This window comes from Miscanthus floridulus, chromosome 10 (assembly GCF_019320115.1).
Source record: "Miscanthus floridulus cultivar M001 chromosome 10, ASM1932011v1, whole genome shotgun sequence".
Lineage (NCBI taxonomy): Eukaryota > Viridiplantae > Streptophyta > Magnoliopsida > Poales > Poaceae > Miscanthus > Miscanthus floridulus.
Genome location: NC_089589.1, coordinates 113,328,452 through 113,349,969, shown reverse-complemented (window position 1 = coordinate 113,349,969; position 21,518 = coordinate 113,328,452). Strand labels below are relative to the sequence as shown.

At 43.6% G+C, this 21,518-nt stretch overlaps 1 protein-coding gene across 1 annotated transcript; it reads left to right on the top strand.

Annotated features, from left to right (window-relative positions):
- The first annotated feature begins 5,864 nt into the window (after window positions 1–5,864).
- Window positions 5,865–7,390, top strand: LOC136489326 (probable WRKY transcription factor 70). The gene is made up of 3 exons (XM_066486006.1): window positions 5,865–6,196; window positions 6,550–6,657; window positions 6,883–7,390. The coding sequence occupies exons 1-3, from the start codon at window positions 5,865–5,867 to the stop codon at window positions 7,388–7,390; spliced, it is 948 nt and encodes a 315-aa protein (XP_066342103.1).
- Window positions 7,391–21,518: the final 14,128 nt, after the last annotated feature.

Sequence of the window (21,518 nt, the reverse complement as noted above, 5' to 3'; positions counted from 1 at the left end):
TCACTCCTCCGACTCTAAGGAGCTACCACCACCTGTCCATCCACGACAGTTTGTTTCAAACCATCAAGGATGGGAAGATGTCAACACCCGCCTCGGAGGATTAGAAATCCGCACAGGTGAAATACAAAATACATTTAACACTCATGTGCAGGATACGACCGAGTGGCAACTTCAGCAGCAGCAACAAATAGCACAAATGAACGCACTGCTAAAGCAACAGCACGACGCGCAGGTGGCCTATATTGACGGTCCATGGGATACAATCCCGGACAATAGGCCATGACCTAGCTTGGGGAGGACCCCCACGGAGGTACCTTGTATCCTTTTCGCATTTTTAAATTTTTGCATTTATTTTTTAAATTTATTAGCATTTAAAAAATCACAAAATTAAAAATACCAAAAAAATAAAATATGATAAAAATATGAATTCCACTCTCATATGTGTTTTAAGAATGTTTAGTTTCTCATATGTTGAAATAATGAATAGTTGCTCTGTCTATAATTCATCTGTGCCTAGGCTGTAACTTAGTATTCCCTAATATTTAAGTTTGTTGGCTAAAAAATGTCTCATCCTAAACACACGAAAACTTGTGGGTTGCAAATGCAGGCTCCTTTTCTAATTTGTTGTGAGTTATGATATGGTACAAATAGAATTTACTATGACTTTGTTCTAAGAGAAACTAGACATCCTGAGTTTTTAATTTCAAAAATGCTAAAATTCAAAGTTCCTCAATGATTATGAATACCTACCGAGGCCATATGACAAGATATACATGCAAAACCTTAGTCATATGCTACTTGTTGTTGCATTGAGCTTTGTCAAATTATTGTGACCCTTGTTGAGATTCTCGCCATGCACCCATGATCAAAAACACACGTACACCTACAAATAAACAGCTGACTCTTACACTGAGTGTTACGCAAAAACATGCTTATTTCATCCACCAAATAATTACTCCATCAATGTTTCGTGAGTCTCTCTCTCTAAAGTTTCATGCGCCAAAAGAAAATATGGGCTATGCTAAAAAAAGAGAGAGAAGAAAAATATCCATGCCAAAAGACATGAGAGAAAAAAGAAGAAGAAAGAATGCATGCCAAAGAGCACGAAGAAAAGAAAAAGAAAAAGAAAGAAAGAAATAAGATAGCCCATACTTTCAAAATAAAAGGCCATCCTACAAAAGAGAGAGAGTCATGATTTAAAGGAGTACCAAAAATACTTAGAATTAGGAAATTATAAAAATTCCACACACTAGCACGTCTTGATCAAAGTGTATGACCTGCATCACCTTGAGGTCCGGTTTTTGACTTAGCAAAATATGTGATGCAAGTATGCCTCAATTTTATACCTACCCAAAACTTCAGCAAAAAACCTTTAGAGGCAGGATGAAAAGAAGGCAAATATCAAATGTCTTGGTGAGGTTTCATACACATTGAGAGATCGAGAGAATCATTTGAGAAACTTACATTTATTTTGCAAAACTCCTAAAACCTCCAGATAAACAGTTGATCAAAGAATGAATGATTGGTGATTCTATTATAACCGTTCTATCTTGCAACCACCCAAGAACTTAGAAAAGCTATACGCCCAACAGGGATCAAGGTTAAGGGTGGATAAAAATGCTGACTTATTTGAATTGCAGAAGGATACTTTATTATAGGCATGACACTATGAAATATATTCTGCATAGTACCAACTCCTGATCAACAACCAAGTACTTAGCTATTTGCTCGGGACGAGCAAAGGTTAAGCTTGGGGGATTTGTTGGCGGTCCTTAACGACAATATCCGACAGCCAATTAATATCCAAAACAGGAGAAATAAACAAACTTTTGACACATATGTTTTTACTATTGACATATTTCCACATGTATTGGAGATTTAGTGTTTTGCATGACTTATTCATGAAATACATGGGAATATGACCAAAAGGCGCAACTTAGAAAAATGTAAAGCAGAAATGTGCAAAAGAATAAAAGGAGAAAGCCCACCTACATGCCAAACCTAGGCCGAGCACCAATGTGGAAGCTACCTAGGCCTAGCCAGAAGCCCATAAGAGCAAGGCAGTGGCAAGTGGACCAGGCTAGGGTGCGGCCGCACCCAGGTGTGGCCGCACCGCCCCCAGCGCGCCTCGGCCCCACCTCGCTCTGGCGGTTGCATGGCGGCATGCTTAGGCGGTTTTAGGTGGTTTTCTATTCCCCCCCAAACCGACCATCAACAAGTATAAATAGGGGGGTGGTGCTGTAATATAAGACACACCTCATTTGGATCCTCTGCCTCACTACCACCTCTTGTACTTTTACACTTTTTAGTAGTATTTGTGAGCAAGGCAAAGCTATCAAGGAGAGCTTGGCTCCTTGGAAGAGAGAAAGCTTGGTACAAATACAATGAGAATTTCTTCCAAAGTCTTGTTCTCACATTATCACTATAGTTGTGTTTATGAATTAGAGTATAGTCTACATGTTATAATCTTGACATATGAACTCGCATAAAGTTTGTATGTTATGAGCTCAACATGTAGAACTTTATGCTTAATCATTCATATAACTTGTATGATTAGAAGTAGAGCTAACTTGAGGTGACCGTTCGTTGTTCCTTCGGGGTTGCCCATGTCCTTGCTTGTCGATCCATAGGGTCGGAGTCCCGGGGGGATATGGGTAGTTTCCTTGTACACGAGCGTGGTGTCCGGGTGCACGGGAACCTTCGGATATGACAGTACTCCACGGTTGAGGGGTAGGCGGCAGGTGGTGATAGCCTTGTCCGTCCTTTGTAATCCCCCATGTTCGGGTATTGTGTAGGAGTCTTAAAGTCTCTCGCGCTTGCTGGCAGACCAGTGCTTGGAGATCTCCCCGTCCATCTTACACTTAGGTCTAATTCTAACCATGTAATTTGTATGATCATCAGTTGTTCTTTGCACGGCTATATTAGAACATGCCTGCTCCACTTAGGAATTTTTTTTTATTCTTTGTTTCTCTTTTATCCTTGAGGTTGGCCCAGATGTGTGTCCACTATCCTAAAAATACCAATTTTACCCCTATCATGAACTTCGGTTCACTATGCAAGTATGTAGTCTTGTTCATATCCATGCTAGACTCTTACACCATGCCTTCCTTTGGGAAAATATAAATATCGATACCCTAAATACTTCCGGGTGAAATGCTACAACGATAGATCCATGCGCTTGCGGATATCTTCTGTAATCGTTAAGAACATCGTGTGGTGTTCCTTGGCGGCGTCGCTAAAGATTTATCCAAACCTTAGTGATGGTGTTAAGAAATACCAACAGACATTTCTAGTGCCGTTGCCAGGAATGGATTCCATCTCCATACTTAGTGATTGCGCTAAGAAATGCCAATGGTGGCGGTGCATCTGGAGGAAACTCATAGATGTTGACGGTGAATGCAGACCATGGAGGAGGACCCTCATCATCATCATCAGCCAGGCATGGTGTTGCTGGCGAGAATGCACATTTCATCGCAATGTGGGGTGGTGGGACAAATGAGTGTGGACAAGAATTTGAGTTTGCCTAGGTCATGAGGACCGCGGAAGTCCAGGATTCCTAGGATCCGACGACATTGGAGGCTAGTCTCCTGCCGGAGGTGAAGCCACCCCCAACCTGGGTGTCGCCATGCTGCTTCCATCGATGGCACTCATGCCCACACGTGAGCCTAGCACGTCGCTAGTGGAGGGGTGTGCGTCCTTGGTGGCCCTTTGACATCGCCAGGTTGCTGAACATGGGCTTGACCGTGGGTCGGTGTTGATACCTGCCGAGCTATCTCTGTCTTCCAACGTTGGGCCACCCTCGTTAGACGGTTCTGAGTGGGATGTGGACCGTGATTGCACGGAATGCTCTGATAAGAAGCGTATTCACCAACCCATGGGCTCCCTTGCGCTGAATGTCGTTCAAGACTTGGTCAACACCCTCAAGCTCCCGCTTGAGCACTAAATCGCTTCACCTCCCTGGCCGCACGTCACTCTGATGTATGAGGCGAACATGGATAACCACCTTGTTCCAAGAAGTGGGCGACTCGCAGCAAAAAGAAAATACAAAGCACCAAAGCCCAAGCTTCAAGCTAGAATGGTACTAATGAAGAAGTTGGGCCTCTGGGCAGAGACTGCAGTGCTTGTTGAGGTGTCGTTCAAGGAGTTCTAGACGTCTTTTTTGGAATATTTGGAGATGCTCTTAGCTACTAGTGGAGCCAAATAGGGCTTTAATCACAGTTAGTGCCGTAATCGAAGTGGGCTTTAGAAGTAGGAGGCGATGTGGGCTGTTTTCCCATGGAGGTCGCGCTGGCATAGGTTGTCCATGCATGACGCATTAGACGATTTTGGGTGTCGTCGCTCTCTTGTGGTTCCACGGAAATGGCCAATATCTTCGTGTGGAATGTGCGTGGGCTCATTGCGCTTGCACATCGAAATGTCGCCCATGAGTGTGCGCATGCTCCTATCAGAGAGCTCCTTAGCACAAAATCGTTCTTTCATAAATCACATTGTAGCTCTCTTTCTATGGGTACACGTTTAGGTGACTTGACTGGTTGCTACTTGTTACCTATTCGATAAACACTCACACATGTTGTTGTAACACTCCTTATAAACGTGCTAATGCACGCTCTCGAAAAAGTAATAATGACAGATATGGGTAACTTAGATCCAAATCAGGGCCAGGGCTTACCCTATGTATTTTTCATAATGTATATCAAATGACTGTTGTTGGTGATGTTAATTACTAGCTACAGACGCCTATAAGGTCAGATGTTTCTCGATTTTTTAAGAATCTTTACAATTTATCCTTTTTTTTCATGCATGCGCGTCTCATATGAATTAACGTGAAGGCTCTGTTAGTCTGTAGGATACCTTCAATTGGTATTTTAATAAAACGAACTAAATCCACATTCATTATATTCCCACATGTCTAATCCCAGTCCCAAAACTTGTTCCAAACTCCATAGCCATAGTTCGTGACCGTGACCTGCAGCCCTATTCAGTAGTGTCTGGTCCTCAAATAAAAATTGCTAACCTTGTGGAGTAGGTGAAACAAGAAAATGATTAGAGTGTTTTTTTTTTGTGAAAGTTCATTTCAGTTTTCGTCCCCCTATTCCTAGCGCAATGTGTTGAGGGAGGAATGGTTGACCACTTTTCTTTTCACCAAATGCTAAGACTCCTAAGTCATAACGTGACACAACTGAAGAACCTGCTATATAATAGTACAAGTAAATAAAGTCAGAAGCAGCAAGTTGTTCTTGTTAACGGATCACACGTTCGACGACGATGTTCGCACGTGTTTTCAATCGCTTGAACTAATTAAGGATTTCAGCCTGAGATAAACAGAATTATTTCAAGCTGTTAGACTACTCATCCAGCTGCTTCTGAATTTTTATTAGACTTAGCTGGATGGGCCTAGCAGCCAATGTATGACCCTGAATGTGCTTCCTACGCTGGATCACCAGCCACTTTTGCCTGGACGTAACTATACTATATGTTTGTTTCCGCGTTTTGATGAACGATTCATAAAATTGCCTGGTAGGTAGGAGCTCCGGTCAGCCTTCAGCCGTCCATATGTTACATGTCAGCAGCTCCAACCAAAACCTTTAGCTATATGATCACTATTCACTACTGAAACCTACGAACGTAGCAACAACAGAAATCCTCATAGCTTCCAAGCATCTTCATGGTCCCATTTTAATTTCCCCACCATTAGCTATATATAGTATTAGCGCACTCACCTGCATCATTTTGTTCCAGGAGTCCATATAAATAGCCATATCAGCGGATGCATTAGAGACACCAGCAGCTTCTCTTGCCTCTCAAGTCTAGCATCCAGCTTCTGAAGATATTCCGCAGCTTGCTAGGCGAAGTAGCCACACCACATGGATTGTGTGCCGGATCACGAGTTTGCCATGAGAGAAGTAGCACAGGCATACGAGCTCATCAAGAGCCAGCAGCCTCTCCTGCAGTTCTGCGACGAGCAGCCATCTTCGGCTGCGACCACCAATCTGTTGCAGAGGCTCCTCAACGAGGCGCTGCAAGGGTTGCGCCTTGCCTTGTCAGTCATGGACCCACAGCTTCCTGCTGCTGTAACAGGTCATCATTCAAGCTCAACCACAGCCAACAGGCCTCATCTCTTACGGCAGAAGAGCTCTGCAGGAGCAGGCGATTCGGAAGGAGTGATGAGCACCATGACAAGGGGTAAAAGGAGAAGGTACGTCGTGTACACGTGTGGAGCTGGTATCACTTGATAATATAATCATTGGTTTAAATCAGAGTTGTCTCCATGTTAGTTATATATAATTCTTCCGTTATCCTCCTTTCCTACATTTAACCTTAGCTATTATATCTATCTAGTACACCCTCCGTTGCAAATTCTAGCTTTTCTAGATACATACTTTTTATTATGCATCTGGACATAATGTAAGGCATGTAACAAAAGCAATTTATCTAGAAAAAAGCCAGAAATACTTACAATTTTAAATGGAGAGAGTATAATATATATGCTCTTCATCAATTCTGGTGCTGGTTTATGGGAAATAATGACAATTCTTGATTGGAATTCAGGTCAAATGATGCCAGTTCACGTATTCTCTTGACTTCCATGCCTCATGAAGATGGATATCGCTGGAGAAAATATGGCGAGAAACAGATCAATGGAACCCATTTCACAAGGTACACCTTTTCCTTAGAAACAAAAGTGCAGTCTGCTCCAGCAGGTCTTTTTTTTTAAAAAAAAAGAAATGCCAGCACCTTTTCAACTTTCAGTTCCAATATATGCTGCTCTTTTGTTCCCATTATTGTATAGTTTGCCTCGTTTTTGTGATCACCTTGACACTATAATAAAAATAATTAATGTTATGACAAGTACTGAAGTCTTTGCAATGCATTATTATACAGGAACTACTTCAGGTGCAGCTACAAATATGACAGAGGTTGCCAGGCCACAAAGCAAATACAACAGCACAATAACAGCGATCCGCCAATGTTTCAGGTGACCTACAACAGTGAGCACACCTGCAACCACACCACAACTTCCAACAAATACAACGACGACAACGATCTTCCACATCTAAGCTACAGCAACGCCGAGGGAGTAGTGACCATTCCAACTAGCCATGCCATGAAAGAGCAAGAACAGGGACCACTGTCGTCTCTTGTCGAAGTTTCTACCCTTTTTTTGGATTCGATGCCTACTGAAGACCCATTTTGTTTCAGTAGCCACTACACTCTAAATCCTTATCAAAATGATGACCTAGTGATGGAAATGTCCAACATACCATGTGTGCGTAGTGATGGATATTTAGACATTGGGCCAATGGCGCTGCCTGTGGAAACATTAGAAGATACCCCTTTCAACGATCTTGAGCTTGACGAACTATTTGACAGCAGCTGGATTGACAATTAGGAGATACAAAATGGGCATTTTTAGAGGAGCTGAGGCATGTGTCCAAAGAGATAAAATCCATGAGATAATGGTTGCATGTATCTATATCTATATCTATATCTATATTTATATCTATACCTAGCTAATACTCTCTCCATAGGAATGCTAAGCTGCATATGGCATGGTCGGTCATCGCTGCATTTCGTAGCCCCTCCGGCCTGCTTCTAGCCCAATGTCTCCATCACTTGGTATATATAGGTTGGTACAAATGGCCAAAATTGTAAATTATATGACTTATCTATACTATAAAGGAGTGAATCTATACCAGTGGCGAATCTAGAAAAAATTGTGATCGGGGTCAGCCCAGACTCATGATAGAAATTTATAGCACTGCGATACATGCAAAACATAGTCATAATTATTTATAATGATGGAATACTGCAAAAATCAAGGATTCATATAGAGGAGCGAAATTAACAATGTTATAATAAGACAAAAAAAAACTCTTTACAATAGTGGTTACCTCTTATAATTTCACACTACGAGTACGGTTATCCATATTCTGAAAGTTTGTAATGAGGATCTTTTACTTGTTGTGTTATGAAAACTATTAAGTTGGGTGCCTACATGATCTCAAAGCATGTCCTTTTTGTTAAAGCCATCCCAACCATTTTTCACAAATGCATCATTTCCACCTTGGCCCTCATTAGAATCTCTAAATAAGTAGCAATATAAACAGAAACATTTATCCACCTTTTTACTGTACTCTAGCCAATCATGTTCTGTGAACCATTCAGGGTGAAATCGACATGGATGACCTATTATAATCTTTTTCTGGATACCTAAAACCAGGTGGTTGTCTAAAAGGACCTCTAATCAAATACTTGCATCTTATCTCATCTTGTAGATTTTGGCCTATGTAATATGAAATTCTCCTTCTATCTGCTGGATCATATATGGAAGCTCATCAAAATTTATCTCCCACCATGAGACTCGCGAAGAACGAAGAGTAGTATGATTGGTGTTTGTTACAGCTACACTTCCATCTCTTCTTGAAGTGCCTGCATCAGGATCCTTGTCACCATCTCCTCTTGAAGCACTTCCATCAGGATTTAGGATTCTGACCATCACTAGGTGGATTTTTTCTTTTCAAGAATCGTTCCAATGTTCTTTGGAGTGAACACAATTAAACACTAAAGTAGATATTCAGGATCGTCACCGGACATGTTGAATAGTGTTCACTAATTTGATAGGCAACCAAAGAACATTGGAACGATTCTTGAATAGAAAAAATCCCCCTAGTGATGGTCAGAATCCTGAATCCTGATGGAGGTGCTTCAAGAGGAGATGGCGACGAGAATCCTAATGGAGGCACTTCAAGAAGAGATGGAAGTGTAGCTGTAACAAACACCAATCATACTACTCTTCGTTCTTAGTCTCACGGTGGGAGGTAAATTTTGATGAGCTTCCATATAATCCAGCAGATAGAAGGAGAATTTCATATTACATAGGCCAAAATCTACAAGATGAGATAAGACGCAAGTATTTGATTAGAGGTCCTTTTAGACCACCACCTAGTTTTAGGTATCCAGAAAAGATTATAACAGGTCATCCACGTCGATTTCACCCTGAATGGTTCACAGAACATGATTGGCTAGAGTACAGTGAAAAGGTGGATAAATGTTTCTGTTTATATTGCTACTTCTTTAGAGATTCTAATGAGGGCCAAGGTGGAAATGATGCATTTGTGAAAAATGGTTGGGATGGCTTTAACAAAAAGGACATGCTTCGAGATCATGTAGGCACCCAACCTAATAGTTTTCATAACATAGCAGGTAAAAGATCCTCATTACAAACTCAGAATATGGATGACCGTACTCGTAGTGTGAAATTATAAGAGGTAACCACTATTGTAAAGAGTTTTTTTTGTCTTATTATAAGATTGTTAATTTCGCTCCTCTATATGAATCCTTGATTTTTGCAGTATTTCATCATTATAAATAATTATGACTATGTTTTGCATGTATTGCAGTGTTATAAATTTCTATCATGAGTCTGGGCTGACCCCGATCACAATTTTTTCTAGATTCGCCACTGTTCACCGGACATGTTGATATTGCTCCAATAGTCCAATCAGACAAGAGGATTAGAGGCAAGAGGCTTCAACATCAGTATGTCACGTTGGCGCCCAGTCATCGGCAAGCAGGCAGCAACGGCAAGATGCAGCGAGTCGGTGATGCTTGCCATTGCAGGCTGCAGCGCCGCCGTGAGGGGGGCGAGGGCAAAAGAAGAAGACAATGAGTTGAATTGCCAGATCGGAAAGACCAAGAGTCAGGCCGATGTGCCTATAGGAAGAGCGATCGACGGCAAGTAGCAAGCAGGCGATTTCTGGGCTTCTTAGCTTGTGCTGCTTATTGGACGCTTCATCCACGAAGTGGGCTTTACGGCCTGCTGCCCTTTGCTCTTTACCAATACGTATTTCCTTGGACTGGGCAGCGTAGTTGCCGGGGTCAACATTTGATTTCACTGGGGTCCATCACGATGAGATTACATGGGGTATCATAGGCTCTACGGAAGTCATCGGGGTTGGTGGACCCCGATGCTTCACTGTAGATCCGCCCGTGATCTATACTATAAAGGAGTGAAAGAATTGAAAAACCATTGTCACCTAAAAAAATTCCTACCCACCTTAGATTGATAGGTGGACCCACGAGGGAAGGATGTTAGGAACGTATGAAACAAGCGTGTTTCACGTTATGGACAACTCCTTCTCGACGTTTTTGTTACCCGCGAAAATTTTACCGACCCGCGTGTACCCGCACCCGCCCTCACGCACCTTTCTGCGGTTTCTTTCCCCTCCCGATGCCTTCGCAAAGCCATGCCACCAACCGCTGTCTCCCCGCATGTCGATCCCCTCCCCATCCGCTCGCCCCCCCTCGCCTCCCCGATCCAAATCCGATCCCCATCCGCTCGCACCTACCCCCACCCCCAATGCGTCGTCGTCTTCCCCACCACGCAAGCCCGATGTGCCGCCGCCCACTTCGTGCGAACACGGCCGGATGAAGGATGTTGAGGTGTGTGGCGACGTGTCGGTGGAGGTCCCATAGGAGACGCAACTTGAGCTCATGGCATGCCGCCGGCGACGATCCTTGCTGTCATCTAGATCCCCGCCGCCACTGCACCAACGCAGAGCCCCACTGCCATCTCGATCCCCGCCGAGGCCGGGCAGGAATCAGCCGAAGCCGGCAAGATGCACGGGGCCCTCCCTCCCGATCCGGCTTCCGAGCCCCGCCGCCATCTTGCGTTTGCTAGGTTGCTCCTGGTCGTGGACATCGGGCGGGAGGCAGCAGAAGCCGGCAGGGCACACGTGGCCCTTCCCCATTTGGCTCGCTCACATCCGCATCGGATCTCCTGCATCGACGGTGAGATACGCTGCTCCAGTTACTGCAACACCATATTGTCTCTGGTATGATCTTTCTCTTGCTTGATCTTAATGCATTGTTTTTTCAATGGTTTCATTACCTATCAAATTCTAAATACCTAGTACTCCTTGTTTCTGGGCTTGGTTCTATAGTCATTGTAAGGAAAATGGACCCTAGGCCCATTTACATTGAATTTTGGTGTTTGATGACCAACACAACCAAATTGGACTAATTAATTTGCAAGTGATTGTTTTGTAGTCCAATAGGGTGCAAGACGTGACTTGGACGAAGGCGACATGATGATCCGATAATCAACACCATAAACAAGACCTTAGAAGCACAAGAGAAGATCCAAGATATCAAGCAAAGTCCAAGCACGAAGATAGAAACCAAGCCGGACACAAGATCACGAAGAAACGAGCTCACAGAGGTGACCAGACGCTGGCGGAAAGCGATGGGACGCTGCGATCAAGAGGATCGGCAACAGCAGGTGCGACTGGACGCTAGCGACAAATCGACCGGACACAAGACTGCAGCGTCCGATCGAGTGCAGAAAGGTTCCAGAGCGGTGAAATTGCGACCAGACGCGTCCGATGGCATATGACTGAACGCTGGCAGCGTCCAATCAGTTGATCGTGCCTGTAACGGTCAGGACGACCGGACGCGTCCGGTCAGGACATGATCAACGTCCGGTCAGTAGCAGAAAAGCGGGATTTCGACCCCAACGGCTACTTTCTCAGTGGGGCTTATAAATAGAGCCCCCAACCGGCCATTTGAAGAGTGTGGAGCTGAGAAAACATATCAAGGGTGTTGATATACCATTTTAGTGATCTCCACTTGCATAGTGCTTAGTGATTCATTAGGTGATTAGCGTAGGTTCTTTGCGAAGTGCTTAGGTTGATTAGACCACTGTTTATGCACTTGCTCTAGGTTTAGGCCTAGTGTTTAGTGAGGTTTGCATACCTCTTACCACTCGGTGCTTGCGCGCACCATTGTTGTACATCGGAGGGGCTTGTAGTCTTACGAGATCACACCAACCGCGGTTGTGGTGTGGCCGCCACTGTGTATCGGAGGGAACAAGGCCCGCGGCATTTCGGTTGAAAGCTTGATAGTGAAGACGGCGGGGAGCATCCGGGAAAAGGCTTGCCGGAAGGCACGTCGGAGTCCCACTTGCGCGTGGGGAAGGCCCGAGGCTATCCACGGAGTTACCCGACCGGGAGCTTGGCCCTTGCGAGGGATTCCTTGCGAGGGGCTCCAACGAGGACTAGGGGGAATCTTGCGTGCTTCTTGATACCACGGTAAAAATACCGGAGTCGTCAACGAGAGTTTACATATCTCTACCTTACTCTTTAGCTTCCGCATTTACATTGATTGTATTACTCCTTTTGCGGTAGAGATAGCAACACACTAGCAAAACCATAGTTGCACATTTAGATAGTTTATCTTTTGCATAGGTTTTGCTAAGGTTAGAAAAAGAGGTCATAGTTTAGAGTTAGATTTTTTAAGTCACCTAATTCACCCTCCTCCTTAGGCGTCACGGTCCCCTACAGTCATACGTGGATATTCCTAGAAGAGTTTCTCTTGATGTTCACACGTTCCCTGGTTGACGTGTGGCTCATTTGTGCAGTAACCTTCACCCAGCCTATTTTTGGATTGCTTTTGTACCAAGACATTTATGATTTGGAGATTACTGGAATCGAAGCATCGCACTGACTCTAGTGGTTGATTGGGTGTTAGATGGGAGGCAAATTAAACAACATAAGTGACAGAACATGAATCTAAGAGACTAAGATACATATACATTTATAGAAAAAAATTTGGATATATCTTTCAGATGCTCTGTAAACTGTTATATATAGCTGCACATGAAACTGGAACAAATTGGATGGTGTATTGCTCCAAATTAACTGAAAAAAAGTTCCTCAAACTATTCTTCTAAGTTCTTCATACAATTCATACTGGCTTACTGTACTTGGAGATAAGATGTACAATAATGTTTTTAACAAGAACAAAAGAATTTGACTCCCATATCCAAGAGTTAAGATATGTCCTCTTAAACTTTCTTGTGTCCGCATACTTGGAACTCATGACCCATCAAAGTCATGGTGAGTCTCAAACCATCTCAATACATTTTCAGTCCAGTGGGTTAGTTTGATCTCACTTAGCAAAGTTAGAAAAACATGGTTTCAGTTTTCAAATATGATTGTTACCAATTTGTTCTCACTTGTGACTAATAAAATCACAGGAAGTTACTCTCAGTTTCAGTGTTACATCATATTAAACATTTTCTATGAAAACATGGGATGCTATGTCTAAAATCTAATATTTTGATCAGTAATCTTTATTTAATCATTTTGTATTCGGACAATCTTGACATAGCTCCCACAGCTGGAAAAATGGGTAATATTTGTTTTATTTGTCATAGAATAGTATGGATCCTGATGTATATATTTAACCTTGACAGTCAACAAGAAAACATGAAGCAGAGAGGAGCGCCTCACTGAGGTTTGTTCAGGTTCCAATTTATAAAACGATTGTTGTTCTTCATCCTTTGTCGCTGTCTTATGGTCATTGACAAAAAGTTTCTGGAAGTGACTTTGTAGTTGCATTGCTAATGCTTTGCTTTTGTGTCTATATCAACTTTTCCAGGCCAGAAAGAAACTTGAAGAGGCTTTCCAGCATGGGAAGCATGCTATTGATGATTTAGTAAATGTTGCAAAGGTATTAACTGCAGTTATCTTTCTTCTGCTGTCTCTTTTTTTGCTGCTGTTATTCTGGCTTCTAAATTTTTTAATTTGATTTATGGCTAATTTTTGAGTTACTACAGGCTTTGTGTTATGTGCCTGTTGTTTATCTACATATTCCAATATAAGGGGCAGAGGGCTTCATGCGTTGGGTCCACTTTATTAGACCGATGCAAGTAGAGGCCACTTTCTTCTGCAGAGGAAGGACAAAGAAAGGACATGGAAAGACAGGTAGCAGGATGAACGATTGTTCTTGTGAAAGAAAGTTACCCTTCTAGTTATGGGATTGGATTTTGGTATGAATGTAAATATGGTGTTGGTGCTTAGCAACCAACTCTTGTTGTAAATACATAATTTATTTCTACCTGAATTCTTGTCATCTATTACATGAATTGAGCAGCCAACTCTGCAAATACACATTTCTATTACTATCTGAATTCTTATTATCTATTATATGAATTCTCTTAAATGTGCATTATTATTTCTTCAAATTTTTACTGTAATTCCTCCTTTATGAATGAACTTTTCTATGAACACATGCGTGCCGCACATACCTATCCACTAGTTTTATTAAACTTGCTTTAGAATTCATGCAGTTTTTAGAAAGAAAAGGGTACCACACTGGACCATTTCTCTCTAAGCAAACATTATGCATCGTTCTGGTGTCTGTCACTGCTAGCTTGCAAAAGATGAAACTGGTGGCAGGCTTAAAAGGAGAAGAAAACAATAAACGCGCTATGATTGACAGCGGGCAGGAGCATGTGCTGTGGTTTGCAATTGGTTGTTCCTGACACGACGAATAAGCTCAATTCAAAAAACATGGCACCAGTGGCTGGCTTCTGTTGGATCTGTTTCTCCTACACTAGATACGGGCTCGGATTACTGGACGGGCCTGGAAAGGTACAAACAATAAATAATTTAAATAATTTGACTTACTCCCTCCATTTCAAATTATAAGAGCATCTCTAAGAGCCTTTCTAAAATTCACTCTCTGAATCATCGTTTCGAAAGCCATTTGAGTGAAAAATCATTTTCTGTAACTTTAAACTCGCCAATAGACTTTTTTATATACTAGCGGGTAACCCCATGCTTCGCGCACTGACAATGTAAACGATATGCAACGCAACGGACTTACATGCAGTGGCAAACGCAGTATAGTTGAGTCGATTACAACGCAAACATAACATTCAGTTGTCTCGCAGGATGGGGTAAATTATGTAGCACTTAAAGACCAAAAGAAATGTCAAATGTAACAGTATTTAAACAGTTTACAAATAGTGGCATGCTTTATGCATGGGGAACAGGGCTACAAAAGTTATAAGAATCTGTGGTGCTTGATGGTACTAAGCTTGCATTTGTGGTGGAAAAAAGAACAGAAATCTGCTGTAGTTTCCACTCCAAGCAAGTGATCCCTGTGTACATATCCAAAGCAGGTTTAAAACCTGATGTTAAAAGTAAAGGAGGGTAACAAATAGAGTATTCTATGATGACGTGGTAGAAGGTTTTTTGGGGGGGGGTGGGATGGGGATTATTACTTGATAACATAAGGGCGGTGCAGTGCCATGGATCGCGGAGGCAATTGGGTTGTATGTACAGGGCACAAAACCTGTGCGGTCTTTACTATGATGATGGCGTCTAAAACAGGAGTGGAGTTCCATTTGGACACCGGAAATTACTTTAGCTTCTACTTAATTTATGTGTTTCAGAACTATGATGACGTGGTTCCAGGCTTTGTAACATTCTCACGTTTGGAAACTGAGAAGAAGCGATTTCGACATTCGAAAGGCATGGCAAAAAATAGTTACCTGTCGCCTTGTAGGTTGAGTGTTCGTGGTAGTCCTATAGAACCAAATAGACCGAGGCCCTAGTGAAAATATCTTAGAAACAGGTAAGGTCTCTCAGCCGTAGTGATAATATATTATATGACAATAACAATCATACAAATTAGAACATGTAAATCAACAAAATTAATAAACATATAAACACAAAGTGTAAGGAACAGATTTAAATGGTAACAATGGTAATAGCTGAGCATTTTTTTTGAAATTCGATGGCTCCATAAATAAGAACATGCATATAAGCAAGCTGAAATTGAACATAAGCATAACCCAATGGAAGGCTTAAAATGTTGGTACAAAATTATACATTTTATCAGGAGTGCATCTATCAAGGTAACAAACCTTGGAGGTAGAGTCAGAGAGCCAATATGCAGGCACACCTAATTGTTTATTAATCTTTGAAAGGAAATAACAGATATTACGATCCGTAGCTGCCGAATCATTCTGATGGATCACAACAAACATATTACATGTTGATTATTCTAGTGTCTCAAAGAAACATTACCCAGCAATTTGGCTAACTGAGCACATCAATCCATTGAGCCAATTTCATCTTCGGCTGGACCAATTTGAGTCCATAGGCACTGTGGATATGGTGCAAAGCACTGAACTCATCACAGAGTCCATAGGCATTGTGGAGAGATATTCACATGTAGTGACATTATCTGACAAAGAAGTGCAAAGTAGCAGTGCACGAATAGTGGCGAATCAGCAAAATAAAACAAAAGGATTTGCTCTGAAACATAGGTGTACCCAGCTGTAGTAGCACCTTTCTCTTATCAGTGTCCCAATGTATGGCAGGGCTACATGATGTTCAGTAAAAGAAAAGGAATTTTACTTTCTTGCAGCAGCAGTGTACTTCAAAAATAGAAGAAGCCTATCCAAACTAATGAGTCCAAATTAAAGGCGCTCTGTAAATTTAGGCATACTTCATAAGATGGACTGAATATAACTTGAGAATCAGATAATTTGACCCCAATATGATGTAATGATGAATTATTTCCTGATGACATATTTTTCCGGCATAACTGGAAACGGAAGCATCAATAAAGGCAGCAACAGCGCCACTACAATCTCATCTCGTCCGGGATAGAATCTAATTTTCATCATACTGAATTCCACTTACTGGTATTAAGCAAGCGAACACGATCGAGCAAAGTATCATAAACTCATATAATTTGTATCATCAATATAGGAAGAGGTTCTCATAACTGTGAACCCAATGTAAGACACACCATATGCAAGCAATGAAGAGAACTAATTTGACTGTGATATATGTGCATCTTTTAACCTTAAAAGTAACATATTCATTGAAACATGTTTGGCTGTGGCAAAGTGGAAACAAATATTATGGAATAGATCAAAGAAGCAAAACCGAAAAGCCTAACACTGTTTTTTGACAACCGTGGTAGTTGCTTGCACACACGCATCATCTCCCTTTTGTGTTCTTCATCAGGAAATGAGCACATAAAATTTAATGAAAGCGAGAGGAAAATCTGAAGAAGAATATACAACATGAGGGGAACTGTAGACCATAACTCCATCTAAGGTAAACAATACCTGCATCTGGTCACATCGGAGGCATCACGCGCGCCGGTGGCAGGGTCGCCGGCTCCTGGGCTACGCGGCTAGGTCACGCGTGCCGCTGCCGGGACGCCTGCGCCTAGGCTGGGCCGCTAGAGGTTGACCCGGCCGTCATCGCGCTTGAAGACGCCCGGGCTGCGCCGTTAGGGTTTGCCCGCATCGGGCCTCCCATGCTGGCGCGGCACAGCATCGGGCCGCTGGAGCCGTTAAGAGGGAGCGGTGGAGCGAACCTGCTAGGAGAGGCGAAGCGCGTTGGCAAGTCGAGGCGGGCGGAGAGGGCGGAGCAGCGGCATCCCGGTGTCGTGGCGACCAGCGTCGGCGCCACAGCAACCCGGAGGGGGAGGGGAGGGGTACGGCGGCGCTGCTGCAGGGCAGGGCGGCCACGGCGTGCGCCGGCCGGATTCGGAGCAGCGGCGGGGTTTCTCGGTGGCGTCGCCGCGGTGAGGCAGAATTTTTTTTCTCATGCTGCGTTGTTGTGGCCTCTCTACTTCTTTAGGTGCGGCGGCAATGCGGGGGAGGGGCTGCCGCGGTGGGCATCGTGGAGCAGGCGTGGCGGGCATCAGATGCCTGGAGGGACGATCGGACGGTAAGGGGAGGTGCACTGTGGATGAATGGGAATCTGGGTGTGTAAAACGGGAGGTGAATAGTGCGCAATCACCAGGATTAGAGGTCGGTCTTTTTATATAATAATAATATAATTATATTATATTATATATATATATAAATAAATTATTATTATTATTATTATTTATTATTTATAGATTAATTAATTATATATATATGCTTTAACTACTGACGTGAAGTTCTGAGAGTGTATGCAGACTAACTTTTTTTATCCAAATGTATTTATTGCAGTGCTTGTCCTGCATATACGTAGTTCTTGACTACTGCTACTGGTGGATGGTTGCTCTCGGTTGGCTTCTGGCCGGTTGCCCATGCTGGCCATCAGATATTGCCTTCCCGGTTGCTGAATAGTACATCTAGGAGGTTACAGGCGGTGTTCATGGTTTCAAATCTAAGAAAAACACAAGCAGCACTTCTCAATCCAGAACAGACTTGAGAGAAAGTAGGTAGCACCACAATCACAAAAGTTCTCGGTATGTAGGTATGAGGAACGGGTACGTGGGACGTGGATTGACAAATTTAAGGTCCTGGTCCGTAGAGGGGTATACATCTTCGGGACGATTGGTTCATGGAGTGGATCATAATCCCTAGATAATTGAAACGACGTACCCGGAACGCAACTATGGAACATGACATATATGGTTTCTTATCACAGTGGTATTCTACTCGCTTCTTATATATTATTATATTACTGTATTATACAAGAGGCCTGACCTATCAATCTCTCACTTGCTTGTCTTCAATCTCACGTATGGCACTGCAGGGGACGGGTCGCCGGGAGGCCGTGCCGCCGTCGAGCAGCACTACAAGGGAGGGGCCACGCCACTGGAGGGAGGGAGGAGGCCGCGCTAGGGCTCCGGCACGTGGAGGGAGGGAGAAGGCCGAGCTCGCATCCATGGAGAAGGGAAGGTCACGCCGCCTGCTCGACCTCATCTTCCCCAGATCTGGCAAGGAGAGGCCGAGCTCGCGTCCATGGAGAAGGGAAGATCGCGCCGCCTACTCAACCTCATCTTCCCCAGATCCGGCAAGGAGAGGCCGCGCCGCGCGCCGGGGAGAGGATCGCGCCATCCGCCAGGGGCTCTTCGGCCTGGCACGCGGCGGCCAGAGAGGAAGGGCTGGCGTGGGGATGTCCGGCTGGGGGCACGATGCCTAGCCGGCCGGGGAAGAGCGTCGCCACTGCGCCATCGCGTTTCCTCGCGAGCCTCCAATGGGAACAGGAACAGTAGCGGACGGGGAAAGAAAAGAAAAAACAAACCGGTACCTATCATAACCAGTGGCAGGTGGGTAAATATTTAGCCCAAAAGCAGCTGAAAAACAGGGGGAATCCTGCTTTTAGTTTTGTACTAGAACAAAAGTTGCTTTTGGGCAAAAGCATATGTGGCTTTTGGGCCCTTAATTTGGTTGGCTTTTGGCTTTTGTAAAAGCAAAAGTAGGTTAAAAGCCTAATCAAACAGGGCCAAAGTGTTTTCTTGTGTCTCCCTGAGCCACTGTGCCTCTGATGACCACTGAAGCAAACCGGACAAACAATGGTTTTTGAATTGAGACTTCCCACTAATTATATTAAACCCGATCCATTTTAGATTATGTATGTACATAAATCAAACTCCGTTGCCTTTATTTGTATGTTTCAAACTCTTTTGTACTTAAAACTAAGCATTCCTGAAATTTGTACTTTTTTTTTCAAATTCTTCCTGAAGTATAAGTGAATTGCCACATTTGCTTAACAGCTCAAGCTTTTGAGTTAACTGGTTAGTGCATGAAACTCAATACACAGAGGTCTCGAGTTCAAATTCTAGTAGGCACAATTTAATTAAATAATTCCAGCCAACTCTTAATTCCCCATTCGACGCTCGAGGGAGCTTGCACATTTTCTTTTCTTACCTTGACACCAACGATTGTGTTACAAATTAAACGGCGTGGCTAGCATCCGGACGTACATGGGACCGCCTCTGTCTGTGCTCGCTTTCTGTGCCCGCTAATGAAAACACTTGCGACATGAAGCAAGTGGAAACATACGCTTGCAACATATGTGTATAGCCACTGCAACACATACAACATCGAGATAAAACACTTGCAACAAATTTCTGAAAACAACTGAAATATTTGAAACATACAGTTGCAATATACGTGTATAGCTATTGCAATATATGCAACTTCCACTTCCGGATAAACACTTACAACTTGCAATATGAAAACACTTGTTGCAACATAAGACCACAACATTTGAAACATACTCTTGCAATATATGTGTGAAACATATCCAACATCCAGATCAAAAAGCTTTTAAACATACGTCTGAAACAAATTAAATATTTTGAACAAACACTTGCAACATTCATCTGAAACACTTATAATAGATGCAACATGCACAACATCCTAATCTACTTTCGCAACATACATATATATGAAGCAATTGCAACATACCTCTAAAACATATGAAACACTTAAAACATATGCTTTCAGCACAGCGCAACATCTCCATGCTGCTTGGGAGAATGGATGCTCGTCGATGTGTGGAGTTCACCGGAGGCAGCGGCCCGGCGGCGGCAGCCGCGCAACGCGGCAAGAAGGCAGTGCCCACACGACTAGGAGAGGGATTCAGATCCGCCAGGGAGCCACTCATGCCAGCCCTGCTGTGTTGGTCCGCCCGTGACTGGAGACGCCAGTGCCATTGCGCCGCCGTGTCGAGGGCCGCTCAGGCCTCCTCGTCGTGGCTCGCTCACGTCGAGGCCGCTGTTCATGACAAAGCCACTACGTCGCTGTGTCGAGACGCTCACCTGCGCTGCAGAGGGAGGGAGGGAGTAGTGCTGGAGGCATGAGAGAGAGGAGCGGTGGCTGGTAAGGCATGCATGCAGGTGTAGGTGTGTCAAGGTCAGGTCCAAGTAAAGGCGCAGGTGGGGTACAGGTATACATGTGCGGCGCGGGTCGGGGTCCGTCCGAACGTCCTCGTCCTATCATTATCGTAAATTAAAACTTGTATATGGGTTGGCACAATTAATTTCTTCAAGATTTCTTGTCAATTATTATATGAGCTTCGTTACTGTGCTTGCAGGAACCATGTCCTCCCTTAGATAATTAATTATTCTTATACGGGTAAGTATTTTTCTCTCTTCCTCCTAGAAGCATCTCCGAAAGTTTTCAATATTTTCTTGCCAAAACCATGGAGTTTTCCAACTTGTCAAAAAGTGTTGTGAGGAATATATAAGATCATCTCCAACAGTTTCTAATAATTCACTCCTAATGTATAGATACAATTTTACATCAGGAATCATATATTATTTATAAATTATCGTAACCACTTTTTTATTTTTTTCTCTTATACTTTTGCACCAGGAACTCTTTCGTACTCTTTATTTTTTTCCCACCCTTCTACCTTTAGATTGGCCGCACCATACCCGTGTTTAGATCGGCGGGAGGGGATACGTGCCACCTCCAGTCCGCACATCTCTATGCACAACAGGTTTTTTTTCCCAAGTGCTAAAAGATTGGGAGGTGGGATTGTGAGTTGTTGAAGATGATTTTTTTCCTATCCTCACAAAAATCCTGGATTGGAAGATTTATTTGGATGCTCTTGGAGATGCTCTAACGTATACTCACAACCACGAAAAGGAAGTCTCGAAAAAAATCTCACCGAGAAGGGTTCGCTGCTACTCGATATGCCCGAGGAGCTCGCTGCTGCTTGCGAGGGAGGAGGGAGCCACGCTGGGCCTCCTGGCGGAGGTGCAAGTAACCCCCAACCTGGGTGTCGCCATGCTGCTTTCATCGATGGCACTCATGCCCACACGTGAGCCTAGCACGTCGCTGGTGGAGGGGTGTGCGTCCTTGGTGGCCCTTTGACATGGCCAGGTTGCTGAACATGGGCTTGACCATGGGTCGGTGTTGATACCTGCCGAGCTATCTCCGTCTTCCAACGTTGGGCCACCCTCGTTAGACGGTT